We start from the raw sequence: 20,312 nt of genomic DNA, 5'->3' as shown, positions 1-20,312 counted from the left end.
CACCGCGCAGGGCGCACGGCTGCTTGCTTCAATGAAATTGATAATTTTGTTTCTTCTTTATCAATTGGTGTTTTTTCTTGACTATGGATCACATTTTCTACTGCTTTTCAGGTTTCATTTGGATGGTAGAGATTTTTTTAATCCTACTTTGCTGAGTATCTAGTTTTATTGTCTCCCTTTAAGGAATTTTTAAAAAGTTTATTTCTTTCATGGGAGAGACAGATACAACTCTCAACAGGGTCTCATGCTGTAATCCCTTTACCCAGCCTTCCCACAACAGTCAGCATCATGGGCACATGCACCTGCCATGGATAGGTCAACCGTGGCAGAGAACTGAACCTGTGATCTTCTGTATGGATTCAACATTACTTGAGCAGCACATTACCACTGTGCCACCAAGTTGGCCCCCTTTAAAGAATGTTGAATTTTGTTTTGGCAGGCAGTTAAATTGCTTATGTTTCAGAGTAGCCTTTTCTCAAGGGCTAATTTAACCCTACAGTAAAGTGGGTCTCTGTGTGTTTGGTGTGTTGGATGTGATCTCTCCACTATGACTGGTCAGATTTGAATGCCTCCCCATGCTATGAGATCTCTGTGAGTTGTTCAGCTGAAGTTGTTCCAAATTGTTCTTTGCCTGAATTAAGACCAAAAGACTCCAGTGTAACACTGCAGATGTCTTGTCTGTAGCCATTTCTCTGCATATCTTCCATTTTTCCAGCTATATCCCATAAATTCAAGCCACCTCAGCTTCTCAAAACTCCCAACTCTGTCACTTCCTTTCAGTGAGATAACCTGGCTCTCTTTGGTCCCTTCCCAATGCTAAGGTCCTGGACTCACTTTGTTTTTCTTCTAAGGCCACAGTTCTGTGGTGTTTTGAAAACAGCTATTTAATAAGTTCTCAGGCTTTTTATAGTGGCATGTCCACTTTACCAGTTAATGCCATTTTGGCCAGAAGTAAGAATGTGTGTTGTATACACTTTTGATGTATTTAGAATGGGGAAAAAGTAAGGTTTAACTATATTTTTCTGTAAACTGTGAGCTTGTCAAAGGTAGAATTTTCTTTTTTGTTCGGTGCTATATCCTCAGTGCTTATGGTAGTACCTAGAACATCATAAGCATTCAATAAATATTTGCTCAGTTGATGAATGAATAAATACATGGGACTTATATCTTGAATTTCAATTTGAGCCTGTATGATGTCTTAAATGATTGTGATAAGCTAGTCAATTTCCTAGATATTTGAATACTTATGCATAAGGTGCTGTACTTACTCAATAGGCATCTAAGACATTTTTTTCTAAATACATGTAAACTGTAAAAGAAAAGGGCTATTGTCTTCCATGAAGGTAAAAACCCTTTAAATTAAAAATTTCAGGAGCTGTTTTCTGAAATGACAAGTTATGTTAATTTCATTATAGCAAGCCTCTGTAAAATAGTTAATAAATTTGACCACTTTTTAAAAATTTAATATGATTTAACTTAAATACTGATATTTTTTATTATGCAGCTTAGGCGATGGGTGCAGTTTTCCAACTCGCCTTGTGGGGATGGATCCAGAACAAGCTTCTGTTACAAATCAAAATGAGTATGCCAGAAGGTGTGTTTCTTGTTAAGATTTTCAGTATTCATTTTAAAGCAAATACTATACACATATATACATATACACATCTTGTGAATAAATACAATAGTAATTCAGTAAGCAAGTATAGATAAAGAGAACTTTTAAGTTTTTTTTAAACTGGAGTTAATGTGTGTATGTGTCTCAAATGCTTCAGATAACCATATTTTTTATAACTAAATCAGAACACTTTGGAGAATAGGAAAGAAAATGCTTGCATACTAATAGTTAAGCAATGATAGTCATTCATATGAAACTGGAAATACCGGGACAAACCAGGAAGCAACTAAATATGATGTAAAATAAATATGCTAGAAACTAAGATATTCTTTCAAGATTTGATTCCATTGGTTTATGTCAGTAACATACTTTGAAAGAAATTAGTCATTGTACTACTCACCATTCTATCTTGCTAAAGAGATTTTTAACTACAGCGTCAAAATAACAATGAGGATTTCAGAAATATACTTTTTTTGTTATTGTCTTAAAGGAAATTTTCTTGTGATACTTGCATGTTAAGCAAACTATAAACTCAGCAAAATGGTTCATTTAAAATTAAATATAAAGAAGCTAAGAAATACTTTTGTCAAAGTAAAACAGTTGAAACCCATTTAGTATACAAATAAATTATAGAAGAGGAAAGATTATAAATTCCATGCTGGCATATTAATATTAAAAGAACTTAGGCCCTTGAATCTGCAACTTAAAGCCTTAGACCTTTGAGCTCTTATGTTTGTGATGGTTCTGTTCTGAACAAGTCACTTAGACTATCTGAGCCTCAGTTTCTACTTCTGTAATGTGAGAATAATGATTCCTATCTCCAGGGTTTATTGTGAGGGTCGAGATAACATGTGTGAAGTACCTAGCATAGTGTCTGGCCTGTAATGGGGATCCAACAAATTATTTTCTTTTTCCTCCTCCTCCCTTCTTTCCTTCATTCCCTCCCTCCCTGGATCTCTTAGCTAGAAAAATAAGTCTACGCTAAATCACTAAATCATTTTTTCCCCTTAGATCTAAACTGCAGAGGTAGAAAGCAGAAAACTTGGGAAATGACAGGTAATTTTTTTGTACTGGCCACAGACATAGATCCTCACCTGTCCTTGTACTACCTTATGGCTCTCAATTAACATATGTTAAAAACTGGCCTCTGAAGCTTTTTTTCTTTTGTCTAATTATTTTCATTGGCAGCGTTGGAGCACAGATTCTTGGGTCTAGAGAGCCATTTAATGGGGGGTTGTGGGCATATTTTTCCTTTGAAGATTTTTTTTTCAGAATGCTGATGCGATCTCATAAGTTGCCCTCACGTAGGAGAAGGAATACTAATTTGCTGCTTATTAATTTATTAAGTATACTTAATTAAGCATGAAACTGTTTACTAAATTATTTGTTCCTCTTTCCAGTATTGGCTCAAATCAACCTTTTCCTATCAAACCACTTAGTGAATCAAAAAACCGCTTGTTGGACAGTGAATCTCAGTGGCTAGAGAATGGAACTGAAGAAGGCATTGTTAGATCAGGTAATGTTCTCATCTGAAACACTACCTCATCTGGTTCAAATGAAAATCACCAGATTTAATAAATGTGGAAAAAAAAATCAAGATGATGTGATAATTTGAAATATGAAACTTTGAAATAAAATATATATAGGGTGTTTGTGTTCATTGGTAGCTTTTATGGGGAAGGGGCTAGAGTGAGGAGGTTGTAGTGAGTGATGCTGTATTTGTTCTATCTAGCTGGGGAGTTTTGTTATCCAGTCATGTATTTCTTCACTCAGAAGTGTTAAAGCTATTTTGGAATTGGCTACTTTGAGTAATGGTTTGAGCAGCTTTTGCTTAGATTAAAATAATTTTTGAGCATCATTGTATTTGCTGCCATAGTTTAAAAAGTACATTTGGGGAACCAGCAGTTAGCGTAATGGCTATGTCACTGGACTCCCACGTAGTCGACCACGGTTCGTGTCCCAGACCCGGTGGCTTAAAACTCACGCCAGGCACGTGTGTGTGCGTGCCCAAGATCCCGAGAGGAGAAAGGAGGAGAAGGGATTGCAGCGTGATCATCCCCCCTGGGGGGTGATTTCTCGCTTTCTGTCTCTCTGGCTCTCTCTGTCTGTCTGGCGAGCACACGCGCCCTATAGCAAAAACCTCTCCAAAAAAAAAAATACATTTGCTGAATATATTTTAACCTTTTCAGGACTCTTAAATCATTTCATGAATTATGGATGCAGTATAGAACAGTTGACAAGATTGAAGTGGGATTTTTTTTAAGATTGACTTATTTATTTAATTCCATTTGCTATTATTATTTTTTAATTTGACCAAAGAGAGAAAAGGAAAGTGAAAAGGCAAGCCACCAGGTCTGGGACTCAAACCATAGTTGACCATGTAGGAATCTGGCTCCTTTAACCACCATACCACCTGCCAGCTCCTGAAGTGGAATTTTTCATTAGACCTAGGTTTCAATAATGTCTGGTCACTTAGCATCACAGCCTAAAAAATAGGGTCATTGGGAAAGTCATGACACATTTTTGCATAGAAAAACAGAAACATATGTCATGACGTTCCCAATTACCTAATTACCTATGAGGTAATTTTTAATGATAATAGTAATAACATTGTCATTTTATTCCTACACTGTAGAAAATGGTCTGGGACATTACAATCAATCTGTACCAATTTTTTTTTTTAAGGAATTATTTTATTTAACTTTATTTAGCCATTTATTTATTTTAATTTGACCAGAGAAGGACTGTGAGAGAGAGAGAAAGAAAGCAAGCTTCCAGGTCTGGGCCTTGAACCACGGTCGGCCATATGGGAGTCCAGTGCCCTTAACCACCACGCCACCTGCCAGCCCCTCAGTCTGTACTAATTCTAGAAAACTCCCTAAAAATTTGCTATCAGAATTTCTGATTCCTTTGCCTTTTTTACATTTAGCACTATTTAGAACATTTTATTAAATTAGTATCTTTGGAATCTTCATTAGGATGATCAGACCCATTGTATCTGATCAAGGGAAAAATTCATGTTGTGGGACTTCTTAATGACTGCTGTTTAACATCTTTAAAGGCAATGGATATTTTCACAAAATAACCATAAAACCAGACTCCTTATTTTTAGCATTCTACTCACCTTTGGGTTCTGCAAGAAGACAAATGGTTGGTGTCACAAGCCTATTTAGTGCTCACTAAGGAATAATTTTTCTACTGTAAACAATTTTACCATTTAGGTAGAAACTTAATACTTTGTTATGTCATATATAATTATGTGCTTACAGGGACAAATAACCATGTTACAGTGGCAATAGAAAATTGAGTACCACTTGTTCATTACTAACCATTTGAATAAGAGCAAGGTAAGACAGTATAAAGGTAATTTCCTTGAACAAACGCAGTTTATTTCCATATCTCATGATCACAAAACAATTTACCTTTAACTCTTCAGTTATGTCAGCAAATGACATCTATCACAATCTCATTTTTTAACCACTTTTAGCAGTCTTTTTCAATATTGTTAGATAAGGAAAGAAATAAAAATAGTTTAGGATTTTAATGCAGACAACCAGCTACTGGTTCTGGTTGTTTCTCTTCAATATTAATACCGTATTAGTTTTAGGGGGGAAAAAAAGGTGACTTTGCCCTCTATTGAAGAAATTTGATACAGAAATGAATAATTATTATTAAGGCTGAACAAAAAGATTTTACAGGTTTGTTGATGTTATTTAGTTTGTAAAAGATACAAAGCATTGTTAGGTAACAAATGACCAGAAATGGGAAGCTTAGCACATACCCATTTATCATCCTGTTTCTGTGGGGCAGGAGTGCGTTTCTTCAAAGGTTTCTCATCTGAAGTCTCAACAAGGGAGCCTCTACTTCCTCACTCATGGGCTTGTCATTCAGCATCCAGGTGGTCGGAGGACAAAGAGCCTGTTACCAGAGTTAGATCCAGAGTCTGAGTACTACGGTAGTGTCAGATCAGATCACAGGCACTGGGGGTGGGAGGAGAGGGGCACACAGTGGGCACAGGGGACCACAATCTGAAGAGTTGCAGGACCACAAGGTGTGACCGTGGGTCAGGTCCATACTACCAAGCACTGAAGCTGGGAAATGGTGCTTGGTCCCCAGATGAGTCCTCAGTACTAGTTCCACATTTCTTCCTAATGTGATGGAATAGTGGCTGATGATTGAGGTTGTTGAGGATCCTCCACTGAAGGTTCCTCTGACAGTTCCCATGGCTACTTCCCACGTCTCACAGCAGTGTTAGGATGTGAGATATCTTTTCAAATGAGGTGCAAGTTAGTAGCCAGGCAGCGCTGTAGGAACCCCCCTCCTTTAAAATGTTCTCTGACTGCTTCAGAGGGAGAAAGTCAGTGATACCCCTTTGTTTTGTGCTTACAAAAATGTTTATTATTGTAATATTAGTAATATTAACAAATTCATCTCCTGTCTTATTAGCAGCTCTATACCATAGCACACAGAACCATTTAATAAATATTTTCAGAAATAAAAATATGAAGTTTTAACAATAACCCAATTGTTTATTTTTATAGGTGTATAAAAACACATTATAGACTGATATTTTCCATTTTATTTGCAAGAAAATGATCAGTGGAATGAAATAATTGAAGTATGACAGAAGATATATTTTTTACAAATCGAAGCCTTTGTACAGTTGCTGGATCCACAGAAGCACTACTCCAGAGCAGAACGATGCCTTAATCTTAAGTGTCCATTTGTGCAGCTTGACTTACAGCTACAAAAGTGACTTAATTTTACTTTGGAAATAACACTTACCTGTCATGAGATGCTATAATATGAGCTATCATCACATGTTAATGTGCCATATGTATTTTTTATTACCTAAGTTTCATTATTAGGTTGTTTCTTAATATCCATATAAATTTTCACTCCAAAGCATTAGCTTAAAAACTTGTCTTAAGTGAAGTACATCTAGGGCAAATGGTGGCTGAAAGTAAATAATATCCAAATCACTGTTGCTAGTACTGTATAAGGAAAAGATAATAACTGCTTTTTTAAATTGGGTATTTACTAATTTATAATTACTTTTATACTTTTCAACATTTTTAATAAAGTTTTTTTATTGTTGGCTATAAAATAACACTCAGAAGGATTCAGTATCTAAATATATAATCATTTAGAACATAAACCATATTGGTGTAATTCCTTGAAGGCCTAGCTATATGCATTAATGCAACTGTATAATATAGTAGGTATCTGTGGCTTAAAGGAAGCTTGGCAGTGTAAGAAATATTTTGGATGATCCCTGTTTTCTAATTACTTTTTTGTTAACTTTCAGGAGTATTTATATGGGCAGGGAAATAAAGGCTCATGTGCTGTAAGCGTGTGGAACACAACAGGAATGGATAGAAGTGGTTAGAAGAAAAGCACAGAGAAAGGGACAGAGTATGGAAAACTGTTAAGAAACAGTTTCCTTCCTAAAGGCATTTAGAATAATACTGTTAACTTTCAGGTTTCACTTTAGAACTTTTTACCATAATCCTGTAACAGCTTAAACCATGACTTAAAATACAGTTCAAACTCGGTGAAAAACTGATTTAGCGTAATACAGATCTGAGAAAGAAACTGTAACCTGAGTGATTCCTTAAACTCCAGTCTCTGAGAAGTGGATTCTACTCTTCAATGCAAAATCTCTTAAATCTGACTTCTGGAGTAGCAACCTCTTTCTGACTAGACACATTTTTTCTTTTACAATATAATCTAAGTGATAATAGTCGCATTAATTCTAAAGAAAAATACAGTATCCTCTAACAGATAAACAATCTAGAAATGTTCCTTTTCATTTTTACTTTTTTTTAAATAGACATAATAGGACACATGTGCTCACAGGAGAGACAAGAGACAGAAAGTAAGAAATCAACTCCCCTGAGGGGGGACGGGGTGGTCACACTGCAATCCCTTCTTCTCCAGTCTCCTTTTGGGAGTTTGGGTGCACACACACACAGGTGCACATGCCTGGCATGAGTTTCAAGTTGCCAGGTCCAGGATTCAAACCATGGTCAACCACTCAACATGGGAGTTCAGCACCTTAACCACTGCGCCACCTGCTGGTTCCCACTGTTGATTCTCTCACATACACCAAATTGAATGATTGCTCCCAGTAGGATACAGAGAGCCCTCATTAGATTTGTAAGTATCAAAGATTATAGTTGCCTCGTCTATAAACTGGGGTCACAGGGGACTGGAGGTTGTAAACTGGTTGGACTAGATGACTTCTAACATACTGCAATGCCTGATTTACAAAATCACTCACCTTACTTTTTATTTACCCAACAAATATTTTTAGAACACCTATATATCAAGCAATATACTAGGGATAGCTCTATAGTTTCCTAATGTAGCATAAGATTTTATTGTTGCTATTTCAGGTTTGTCAGATTTGTTTAACTTCCATTGGCCAAACTAATATTAGATTTAAAAGGAAGCAACTTTTTTTCCTTTGAACCAAAGGAATGAGTTAGCTTTGAAAACATAGTTTGGAGTTCTATAGTATGAATTCTTCTACCTTTGTTTCAACTCTTTAACCTTAATAACCTTGATTCTAGAAAAATTAGAATGAGTTAAGAGATACCAGTTACCAACCAAAAACATAACCTCAAGTTGTTGGCTTGTATATTATACTGACATAGTAAATATTTAAACACACTTGACTACTTTTAGAAATATTCTCCTTGAACATTTTATATTTGTACATTTAGATGAAAGGGTTTGCATGTCCCTGGCAGGCAACTGAGGAAACATAGTTTTCCCCTCCTTTAACTTGTTCAGGCACTTTTGTGATACCATGTTTCTCAAGTTCTCATAAAAACTTGTCTTAAGTGAAGTACATCTAGGGCAAATGGTGGCTGAAAGTAAATAATATCCAAATCACTGTTGCTAGTACTGTATAAGGAAAAGATAATAACTGCTTTTTTAAATTGGGTATTTACTAATTTATAATTACTTTTATACTTTTCAACATTTTTAATAAAGTTTTTTTATTGTTGGCTATAAAATAACACTCAGAAGGATTCAGTATCTAAATATATAATCATTTAGAACATAAACCATATTGGTGTAATTCCTTGAAGGCCTAGCTATATGCATTAATGCAACTGTATAATATAGTAGGTATCTGTGGCTTAAAGGAAGCTTGGCAGTGTAAGAAATATTTTGGATGATCCCTGTTTTCTAATTACTTTTTTGTTAACTTTCAGGAGTATTTATATGGGCAGGGAAATAAAGGCTCATGTGCTGTAAGCGTGTGGAACACAACAGGAATGGATAGAAGTGGTTAGAAGAAAAGCACAGAGAAAGGGACAGAGTATGGAAAACTGTTAAGAAACAGTTTCCTTCCTAAAGGCATTTAGAATAATACTGTTAACTTTCAGGTTTCACTTTAGAACTTTTTACCATAATCCTGTAACAGCTTAAACCATGACTTAAAATACAGTTCAAACTCGGTGAAAAACTGATTTAGCGTAATACAGATCTGAGAAAGAAACTGTAACCTGAGTGATTCCTTAAACTCCAGTCTCTGAGAAGTGGATTCTACTCTTCAATGCAAAATCTCTTAAATCTGACTTCTGGAGTAGCAACCTCTTTCTGACTAGACACATTTTTTCTTTTACAATATAATCTAAGTGATAATAGTCGCATTAATTCTAAAGAAAAATACAGTATCCTCTAACAGATAAACAATCTAGAAATGTTCCTTTTCATTTTTACTTTTTTTTAAATAGACATAATAGGACACATGTGCTCACAGGAGAGACAAGAGACAGAAAGTAAGAAATCAACTCCCCTGAGGGGGGACGGGGTGGTCACACTGCAATCCCTTCTTCTCCAGTCTCCTTTTGGGAGTTTGGGTGCACACACACACAGGTGCACATGCCTGGCATGAGTTTCAAGTTGCCAGGTCCAGGATTCAAACCATGGTCAACCACTCAACATGGGAGTTCAGCACCTTAACCACTGCGCCACCTGCTGGTTCCCACTGTTGATTCTCTCACATACACCAAATTGAATGATTGCTCCCAGTAGGATACAGAGAGCCCTCATTAGATTTGTAAGTATCAAAGATTATAGTTGCCTCGTCTATAAACTGGGGTCACAGGGGACTGGAGATTGTAAACTGGTTGGACTAGATGACTTCTAACATACTGCAATGCCTGATTTACAAAATCACTCACCTTACTTTTTATTTACCCAACAAATATTTTTAGAACACCTATATATCAAGCAATATACTAGGGATAGCTCTATAGTTTCCTAATGTAGCATAAGATTTTATTGTTGCTATTTCAGGTTTGTCAGATTTGTTTAACTTCCATTGGCCAAACTAATATTAGATTTAAAAGGAAGCAACTTTTTTTCCTTTGAACCAAAGGAATGAGTTAGCTTTGAAAACATAGTTTGGAGTTCTATAGTATGAATTCTTCTACCTTTGTTTCAACTCTTTAACCTTAATAACCTTGATTCTAGAAAAATTAGAATGAGTTAAGAGATACCAGTTACCAACCAAAAACATAACCTCAAGTTGTTGGCTTGTATATTATACTGACATAGTAAATATTTAAACACACTTGACTACTTTTAGAAATATTCTCCTTGAACATTTTATATTTGTACATTTAGATGAAAGGGTTTGCATGTCCCTGGCAGGCAACTGAGGAAACATAGTTTTCCCCTCCTTTAACTTGTTCAGGCACTTTTGTGATACCATGTTTCTCAAGTTCTCAATTTCTGCTCTATACCATCATCTTTAACAGCACATTAAACACCTTTTCAGAATTTACAGTTCAAGCCTTTTGGTTAACTTTGATTAAACTTATGGCCAGCATTTTTCCACATTCTGAATACTTTTTACCTGAATTTATTCGTACATATTAATTGCCATTCAGCAAGGGCCTACAAGTGGTATGGGAATCAGAGAAAGGCTGTCTCTTTGGTATTTCAACTGGTATTCATAATTGCTACCAACTGTTTGCAGAGAAATGATAAAAATGAAGCCTTGTCAAAATTTATAATTACTATCTTTTATCCTTGCAACACTTGAACATTTATGATGATTCTTAGGAAAATTACCTTGAATTTCAGGTCTTGCTATTGCCATTAAAAACAAGCTAGACAGAAGACCTTGTTTACCTGGGTATAAATTTACTTGAATATTCACTGGGTACCTGAGGTACCTGACCAATATCATTATGCCAAACCAAAGAGCAGCTGTAGTATGTTAGTTACTAAAAATGAATACGTTTACAAAGTTTAGCTTCATCTTTACATAAGGATAATTTTTTAAAAACTTTTTACATAGTTAGTGGTTATGATCCAATGTGTCACAAGAGAATTTAAGGTTGGTTTAAATCAAATATGCAGTGTTTACTTGAATTTAGGTCTGTTAGCAAGCAGATTTTGTCTTACGTTTACAGAATTGTTTAAAAGATTGCCAGACATGTAAGATCGCCATTCAGTTATCTCAAGCAAATGTGTATTAAGAGTTTAGGGCTACGATCTGCATATTTGGGGCATTGAATAGATGGTAACTTACAAATGTTTTGCTTACATTTTATTCTAGGACTATCACTGCTACCAATGGAAAGTATTTTTAACTAATCTTTTATTAAAAAATTAATCATATTTTTGCATTTCAGCCAAAATGAAGACCATATCTAATAACTGTTAGATACAGGTAATAGGTAAATCTGAAGTCCATGTTTCATATGATCTAAATGTAATTTCCAATTTAAATTTAAGATATGATATAGATTCAGAAAGGTCCATATTTTTATAATGACTTCACTCTATATTATTTTGTTGGGTTGAGTAAAGAAACAAGGAATTGTATTTGTATTAAGAGACTAAGAAAGCTGTTAGTCAAGTTTATATTTGTACATGATTGCAGATGAGTCTGTGCCCATTTAAAAAAGATGGACACTATTTTAAAATGATCTTTAATATGTTTTTATATAAACAAATTTGAAATACAGTTTACTTTTGTTTTCTTTACTTACCAAGTACCACAAGCCTTGTATTTATTCTCATTTGTATAATTCTGGACCATGACTTAATGTTGACTCTGCTTTGTCTTCTGGATGGCCTAACCTACATTAACATGTACATAAAACATTATAAAAATTTGTTTTAAAAATCATAATTACTTTATTAATATAAGAATCCTTGTATTTGACTAGTTTTTGTTTGTTTTTGTTGTAAAATGGTATATACTAAATGAGAGAATAACTGGTTTTGATTAACTCAAAAATCTGGTTAAAAAAAGTGGTTATAAAAAGAGATTGGCTAATAATTTGGGGAAACCACCTATAAAATAGGTGCTGTTTCAGTGCAACAAAATTGTGGTGTACTTTGGTTTATTCACAGACTGAAGTTTTTTTGGTTTTTGTTTGTTTGTTTTTTGAGAGGTTTCTGGCGCATGCGCTCGCCAGAAAAAGAGAGAAAACATGAAATCACCCCCTGGGAGGATGGCCACGCCACAATCCCTTCTCCTCCATTCTCCTCTCAGGATCTTGGGCACGCACGCACACGCACCCGGCTGAGTTTAAGCCACCAGGTCCGGTACTCGAACTGCAGTTGACTACATGGGAGTCCAGCAACATAGCCATTACACCAACTGCTGGTCCCAGAAGAGCCTGAAAAAATTAACTTAGCTTTTATCGGACATAATTTAACTTTGGAAGTCACTTCAGTCACTTTTTCAAATCACTGTAAAATGTAAAAATCATGGTTATTCAGATGATGAATAATAGATTTTATCTTATCTGGTGTTCTTTCATGGCATCAGTGTTCCAGTTCTCTTCCAAAGGGGTAGAGTTTCTATATTGAGGCTGCTGAATTAAACAAGAAAGCTCTGAGGGTGAGCTATGATGCTCAGTTTTTAGACTAGTAAAATTCCAAAAATTGGGACCAGCAAATGGCGTAATGGTTGCTGGACTCCCACATAGTCGACTGCTGTTTGAGTCTTGGACCCGCTGCTTAAATCTCAAGCGGAATCCTGAGAGATTGGAGAAAGGATAGTGGCGTGGCCATCCGCCCCCTCCCCCCCTCCGGGGATGATTTCTCACTTTCTGCCTGACTCTGGCGAGTGCATGTGACCAATGCAAGAATCTTATGGAGAGAAATAAAAAAATTTAAAAAAAAAAAAAAAAAAAAGAACCAGTAGTGGCCAGTATAGAGAAATGAAGCAACCTTCTCTCCCCTCCTCCCATCTCCAATTCAAACACTGGGTGTTCGGGCAGGGGAGAAGAAAAGAACTACTCAATAGCAAAAAGTCTGTTTTGACACCAAAAAAGAACAAATGACATACCACTGGCCTTTTTTCATTCTTTAAAGACTGGCTTTTTTAAAAATACGAATTATTGGGACCAGCAGTTAGTGTAATGGCTATGTCGCTTAACTCCCATGTAGCCGAACGCGGTTTGGGTCCCAGACCTGGTGGCTTAAACTCACACCGGGCATGCCTGCCCAAGATCCAGAGAGGAGAATGGAGAAGGGATTGCCGTGTGGCCATCCCCCCTGGAGGGTGATTTCTTGCTTTCTGTCTCTGTGCATCTCTCTGGCGAGCGCACATGCCCTATAGCAAAAACCTCTCCAAAAAAAGATTTATTTAATTGTATTCATTATCATTATTCTTCAATTTGACCAGAGATAGAGTAAGACAGCAAGCTGCCAGGTCTGGGACTCAAACCAAAGTTGGCCACATGCGAGTCCATCACCCCAGCTACACCAGCTGCCAGCCCCTATAAACTGGCTTTTCAGAACCACTGTGGCAAAGTAAAGTGATGTTGGCCATTTTGCATGTTTTACTTTCTCATGTCTCCCAGAATACACTGGAATGGGAACTAATGGTTTCTTTTGTGTCACAGGTTATTTAATTATAAGTGTTTTAACAATCCTGTGATGTTATCTTCGTTGACTTTCACCCCTCCGTATCAATGCCCCCCACCTGGTAAAGGGGATTTAAGTGATGCTGCCAGTCCATGCTTTATCACACATGTTTGTTCTTCAACCAGGACTTCCCCTTCCTTCCCATTCTGCATATAAGGCAGTTCTGGCCCTAGTAGCTTGGGAAATATGATGGGCATGTGTGCATGCATGTTCAAAATCCTGACATGATGGAGAGATGGAAGGAGGATTGCGGTGTGACCTTGCCCTATCAGGGAATACTTCATCTCTTTGGTGAGTTTATTCACTGTCTGGGTATTTTTGAAGTACTAGTGCCTACCAATTTGCCGAGGAATTCCACTTAGAAGAATCTATTCCACAGAATTATGCAACTGTGCAAGGATATCTTTATAAAGATATGCATGACAATAATCATTGCGGTTGGAATAAAGAAAAACTAGAAACAAATTAAATGTTCATAATTAAAAGATGTTAGTGAATAAATCCATTCCATGTAACACCACGCATCTTTTTTTTTTTTTTTTTTTTTTAGAGATTTTCACTGTAGGGCGCGTGCGTTCGCCAGACAGACAGAAAGAGACATAGAGACAGAAAGCGAGAAATCACCCTCCAGGGGGGATGGTCACACCGCAATCCCTTCTCCTCCATTCTCCTCTCGGGATCTTGGGCACGCACGCACACGCGCCCGGCGAACACCACGCATCTTTTAAGAAAAATAAGCTAGATCTATATAGACTGACAGCAAAGGTCTGTGATACATTGAGTCAATAAAACCAAATTCCAACCACTGACAAATTCAGCAACTCATGGGAAATATGCTGAGTGAAAAAAGCCAATTTAAATTAGTTCATTAATGTAACTCTTTTTTTTCCGCTATAGGGCGTGTGCGCTCGCCAGACAGAGACAGAGAGACAGAAAGCGAGAAATCACCCCCCAGAGGGGATGGCCACGCCGCAATCCCTTCTCCTCTATTCTCCTCTCGGGATCTTGGGCACGCACGCACCTGTGCCTGGCGTGAGTTTAAGCCACTGGGTCCGGGACGTGAACCGTGGTCAACTACGTGGGAGTCCAGCGACATAGCCATTACGCTAACTGCTGGTCCCAGTGTAACTTTCTTATAAACAGAATTCTGGAGATCAAGGTGGATGGATGTCAGGGGTTGAAGATCATAGTATACATGAGGGAGCCCTGGGGTGATAGAACAATTCTATATCTTGATTGTGGTAGTTACATGATTCTACACATCCCAAATATAAATAGAACTGTACACACAAGTGCATTTAAAAGAATAAGGTTTTCAATTCATGTGCAGATCAGAGCAATAGAAGTATTACAGTAGCAGTTTCGTTTTTGAGAAACTTGCTATGGGGAGTAGTACATGCTTGTGGTGGCTGGAGAGAGAGAGAGAAAGTGAGAAATCAACCCCTGGGGGGATGGCCACATTGCAATCCCTTCCTTCTCTTCTATTCTCTTCTTGGAATTTTAAGCACACACACCCAGTGTGAATTTCAAGCTGCTGGGTCCAGGACTTGAACTGCAGTCAACCACATGGGAGTTCAGTGCCCCCAACCACAGTGCCACCTACTGGCCCAGTAGCCACTTCTTTTTTTGTTAGGCTTTTTGCCACAGGGCACATGCACTTACAGGGAGAGACAGAGAGAAAGTAAGAAGTCATGGAGCTAGGGAAGAACAGCCATGCCACAAACCTTCCCTGTTCTCTCAGGATTTTTAGTCACACGTGCACTCACGTCTAGTGTGATTTTCAAGCCGCCTGGTCTGGGACTCGAACTGCACTCAGCCATGTGGAAGTCCAGCACCCTTGACCACCAGCCCATCTGCTGACCCTAGTAGCTGCAGTTTTAAACAGATCTCCTAAGCCACCTTCCTTCACCTTTCTCATAACAGTATCAGCAGTCACTATTTCCAGTTATGAAAATGAAAGTTCAGTATTAAATTGCCATATGCACCAGAGACATTTCTGTGAACATTCAACAAGTATTTATTTACCAGTAAGAAAATGACGTATTAGTAAGAGAATTAGCATGGTTAAACATTCAACTATGGATTGACTACTATGTGTCAGGTACTTTGTGAGGAGCAGTAAGTTAATAAGAAAATCAACATGCCTCTACCATAGCCTATAAACCCTAATAGCAGGCATTAGAATGTGATTCATATAATTAACAAAATACAGTATTTTTGTTAATAAGAATATTCAATGCTAGCAAATGAGGTTGGCATTCTTTTTTGTTGTTATACAACAAAAATTTAATGAAAATTGGTCAGTAGGTACATATAATCCATGGGCTAAATAGTAACATGGGACTGCAGTAGCAATTGAAAACAGAATAGATGCTGAAGTAAACATTACATATTATCATCATCTGATTCCTCTTCTTCCTTCAGAGATTCCTTAGCATATTTTTCTGCTTCTTGTATGTCTTTGGGAACAATTTCATGCCTTCCTTTAGTTAATTCACCAACCCAGCTGAGCTCTAGTTCAAAAGCTTTATCCTAAACTTCATCATGTACTATCTAAATTATTTTTGCAATTTCTTTAACAACATCAAGGCAGGTCATTTTTTTTTTCATCTGAAGCTTTTCTATTTCTGTCTCTGCAGCTTGCCTGGCTTTGGCAATGGCACAGTCCCAATAACCGTATAAACACCTGATGGGTCAATCATATAGAGTTGTGCACCATCATTCACACTGTAAGACCCTAACATGAAACTGCAACCAAAGGGTCTAACAGCACTGTAGAGTGTATACGCATGTACATACATGGCCACTCTGTCTGCAAAATGTTTCAGTGGAATGTTTACAGCCAAAGTTAGATCTAAAGTTGGAAGCTTTTTCTCTTGCTATGTCTGCTAAAGAATGAGCATCTGCCAACAAACCTGCAACTGCCATTCTAACACGCCGATCAACATTAAAAAAGGCATTTACTGGAACCTTCTTCAGAGTTTAGAAAGGACTAATTTTTCTACCCTGAAGACACCATCTTTACATCTGATTCCAGTGGCAGTACTACTATTTTCCACAGCCTTCATAACATATTCAACTTGAAAATCTCTTCCATCAGGAGAGAATGTAGATGCTGACAGGTGATACACAGTGCTGATTGCGCTCATGGTGTTACAATATGACAACCAGGACACGTAGGGCTTCCAGGCTTAGACCGCTTCTCTGCCGAGGCTGGCATTCTTATACATTAGTTTGTACTATTTTCAAGCAATTTGGCATCAGATTTTTTTTTTTACATGTTTTTGCTATAGAGTGTGTGCTTGCCAAAGGCGAGGGGTGGGGGGTGGGTGGGGGGGAGTGAGAAATCACTCCCCTGAGAGAATGACCATACCACAATCCCTTTTCCATTCTCCTCAGGATTTTGGACACAGACACACACAGCCTATTTTCCAAGCCACCAGGCCTGGGACTTGAACGTTGCACTCACCCATGTGAGATCCAGCTCTCTTAACCACCATGCCACGAACAGAATATTTAAATGTTAGAGCTATCAGCTCTAAATGCTATTCACTTTTAATCTCGATACAGTTTCAAAAAATTCATTATAAAAGAAAAGGATGATACGTTTCAAGATTCTCCAGCAAATGCCTAAAACTGCAGATAATATTGAACACTATGTTTGTTTTTCCTATACAAACATAACTATGGTGAAGTTTTAATTTACAAATTAGTCACAGTAAAATATTAACAACTAATAATAGGGCCAGCTCTGTAGCATGGTGGTTATGGGAAGCCAGATACCACAAGGCTGAAAGCACAGTTAAAATCCTGGTCCCCAGCAGTTGGTGTAATGACTATGTCGCTGGACTCCCATGTAGGTGACTGAGGTTTGAGTCCCAGACCCAGTGGTTTAAACTCACACCGGGTACGTGTGCGTGCATGCCCAAGATCCCTAGAGGAAAATGGATGAGGAGTGATTGCAACGTGGCCATCCCCCTGGGGGGTGATTTCTCGCTTTCTGTCTTTCTGGTGAGCATACGTGCCCTGTAGCAAAAACCTCTCCCCTCCCCCCAAAAAAATCCTGGTCCCCAAAGCTTGAGAAACATGTTAGGCACACATGTGCACACCTCAAATCCCTACAGGATAGCAAAATGAAGAAGGAACTGTGGCATGACCACAACCTAGTTGGGGGGTGGTGGTAGTGCTTTCTCCTTGCTCTGTCTCTCTGGTGAATGTATGCATTCTCTGAAACTAAAAAACAAAAAAATAGAAGAGTTATAACAATATGCCAGTATCGCTACTCTTGTACTTTGGGGCTATTATGAAGTAAAATTCAGGTTTCTTGAACAATACAGGGAGACCAGAAATAGATTATCTGATTAACTGACACAGATAAGCAACTGACAGGTGGGTAGCATATACAACATGGCTATACTGGACAAAGGGGTGATATATTTAGGATAGGACAACCAAGACCTCCTGCTACTGGGAACAGAACACAATTAAAAGGTTATAAATTATGTCTGGAATTTTCCAAACAATAGTTTTGGACCATGGGTAACAAATTGTGGAAAGCAAAACTAGATGGGGTACCACTATATATCAATGAAGACTATTTCATTAATGGAAAATTATTAATGGGTAATAGGATCTCTTTCCCATCTATGTATTTTATAGAATTTAAAAACATTATTTTTATTTAATTTTTAAATTTACTCATTCATTTATCTTAACTTGACCAGAGAAAGACAGACACACAGAAAGAAGGAAAGTGAGAAAGCCAGCCACCAGATCCAGGACTCAAACTATGGTAGGCCATGTGAGTATGCCAGCACCTTAATCACCATGCCACCTGCTGGTCCCCCAGTATTTTGTAGAATTTCTACTAAACATGTTAATAAAGATTTCTGTATTATACCATAGTTCAAATCCAAGTTCTTCTTCTCATTACTGGATGTGATTTTAGACAAGTGCTTCATGTGTAAAAGTCACAATTGTATAGGGTGCTATATTTGTTAACAAAAGTACTTTACATATATATGTAATATATATATGTAACATATGTGCCATATATATATATATATAAAATAGATTTTCACTATAGGGCCCATGTACTCACCAGAGAGAGACAGACAGAAAGTGAGAACTCATCCCCCCACGAGGGATGGCCATTCCACAGTCCCCTCTCAAATTCTTTCAGGATTTTGGACATGCACAGACATGCGCCCAGTATGAGTATCAAGCCACTGGGTCCAGGGCTTAACTCATGGGTGACCACGTGGGAATCCAGCATCTTAACCCCTATGTCATCTGCTGGCCTCAGTATTTGATTATTTTTATTATATTCAGAAAAAGGTTATTTTAAATATCAAGAACTGAGTTGCACGTTATTATTAAAAAAAAGTAAATACACCTTGTACCAGTTCTGATAAATACTCTTTATTAATTTAAATGTCCATTTTTTGTAGTCAAATACCAAAAGAAAATGTTTTTAGGGGTATACTTAAAATGGTCATGTTTCCACTTTTCTTTTTTTAATTTTAAAAAACATTCTGCTGTAAGGAACATGTACTTACAGGAGAGGGGGGTGAGACAACACATGGGGAGGAGGGTGGCAGTCCTTTTTCCTCCAGGGATTTTGGGCACCCAAACACACGCACCTAGTATGTTGTTCTAGTAGCTGGGTCCAGGACTCAAAAGGGCAGAGTCAGCTATGTCGAATCCAGCGGCCTTAACCACGACACCAGCTGGCTCCTCCATTTAAATGTAGGCAATTATTGACAGAAGACAAGCAAAATTGACATTGCACGATCAAACTCCCCAAGTATCTCAACTGTTGACGCAAGCATGGACCCCAAATTATAATTTGTGGCTTTACTGCAAGTTTATAATTATGCAGCATTTATGGCACAGGAAATCTCTGATACCGTCTATCCAGCTAAAGAAAGTTTAGACAACTATACTTTTAAGATTAGAGAGTTAAATGCACATCACTATGTTCGTGTTTGTTTTAATAAGACTATGAGCAAAAGCTCACACTGTTTTGGAAGCTCCAGTTTTTTAGTTCCAGGGCAGGTAAGGACAGGGCGGCCCAGTGATCCATTAAACCAAACCACAGGGTTAGGACCATTTCTTAGAGACATTGAGATGGCTGAGCTGGTCTACAGCAAATCTATGCGGAGGGAACTTGGAAGTGCTGGCCGCCTTGATGGCCTCGAAGGCCTCTGCCCTGCGCGCCGCGGCGTGGCCGTACTCCTGCTCCTCGGTCAGGTATGGCATGCTCAGCCAGTAGTGGTTTTCTGCTTCGATCTCCAGGCGACGGATCATGTTCTGCTTCGCCTGCGAAGACACGAAGCGCGGCCGCCGATGCTTCCCGATCAACTGCCTGCCGGGAATGCGGTTGCGCAGGAGGAGCGCGGTCAGGAACATGATGCCTGCCGAGGAGAGGGCACAGACGTCGGAGACGCAAACCGCTACTTGGAAGGCCGGGGGCGAGCTGCCGGCGCACTAGGCCGGCCCAGACGCCACATGCCCTACTCTGCCCGGCTTCCCCCAGAACGGCCCTCCATCCTCCGCAACCCAAGGAAGCAGACAGCTCGGTTAAGGCCGACAGGTGAAGGAGTCCCTTCGAAGCACGGAATGCACGCAGCCACTCACCAACAAAGCCCCTTGAGTGTCGGCGTCCAGCCAGCAACCCTCTGAAGCGATGGCGGAAGTGCAACCACCTCGCCGGTTTTCCTGGAGTTTTCGCGCGAGACTTCAACTCTCGTCTCGCACAAGAGGACTTCTGCGCCTGCGCGGA

General features: G+C 38.3%; 2 protein-coding genes and 1 pseudogene across 5 annotated transcripts in view; 1 reads left to right on the top strand and 2 right to left on the bottom strand.

The window, feature by feature from the left end:
• ZDHHC20 (zDHHC palmitoyltransferase 20) overlaps positions 1-6,526 on the top strand; it is a gene marked incomplete at its 5' end in the record, with an annotated part of 60,984 nt that extends 54,458 nt beyond the window's left edge. The window contains 4 exon segments of one of the 4 annotated variants that reach the window (XM_027776156.1): positions 1,505-1,594; positions 3,016-3,131; positions 4,885-4,962; positions 6,205-6,526. In XM_027776156.1, coding sequence (XP_027631957.1) covers positions 1,505-1,594; positions 3,016-3,131; positions 4,885-4,922 — 244 coding nt within the window. 4 annotated transcript variants of the gene reach the window in all.
• A 9,037-nt stretch (positions 6,527-15,563) lies between these two features.
• Positions 15,564-16,834, bottom strand: LOC102486381 (proteasome subunit alpha type-3 pseudogene; annotated as a pseudogene).
• Positions 16,835-18,929: 2,095 nt separating this feature from the next.
• MRPL57 (mitochondrial ribosomal protein L57) lies at positions 18,930-20,270 on the bottom strand. The gene is made up of 2 exons (XM_006159514.3): positions 20,168-20,270; positions 18,930-19,944 (listed from the first exon to the last, which is right to left on the bottom strand). The coding sequence occupies exon 2, from the start codon at positions 19,937-19,939 to the stop codon at positions 19,631-19,633; it is 309 nt and encodes a 102-aa protein (XP_006159576.1). The 5' UTR covers positions 19,940-19,944; positions 20,168-20,270; the 3' UTR covers positions 18,930-19,630.
• Positions 20,271-20,312: the final 42 nt, after the last annotated feature.

Source organism: Tupaia chinensis, unplaced genomic scaffold (assembly GCF_000334495.1).
Source record: "Tupaia chinensis unplaced genomic scaffold, TupChi_1.0 Scaffold000634_1, whole genome shotgun sequence".
NCBI classification, from domain to species: Eukaryota; Metazoa; Chordata; class Mammalia; order Scandentia; family Tupaiidae; genus Tupaia; species Tupaia belangeri.
Note: the sequence above shows the minus strand (reverse complement) of the source record. Positions and strands in the feature narration are given on the sequence as shown.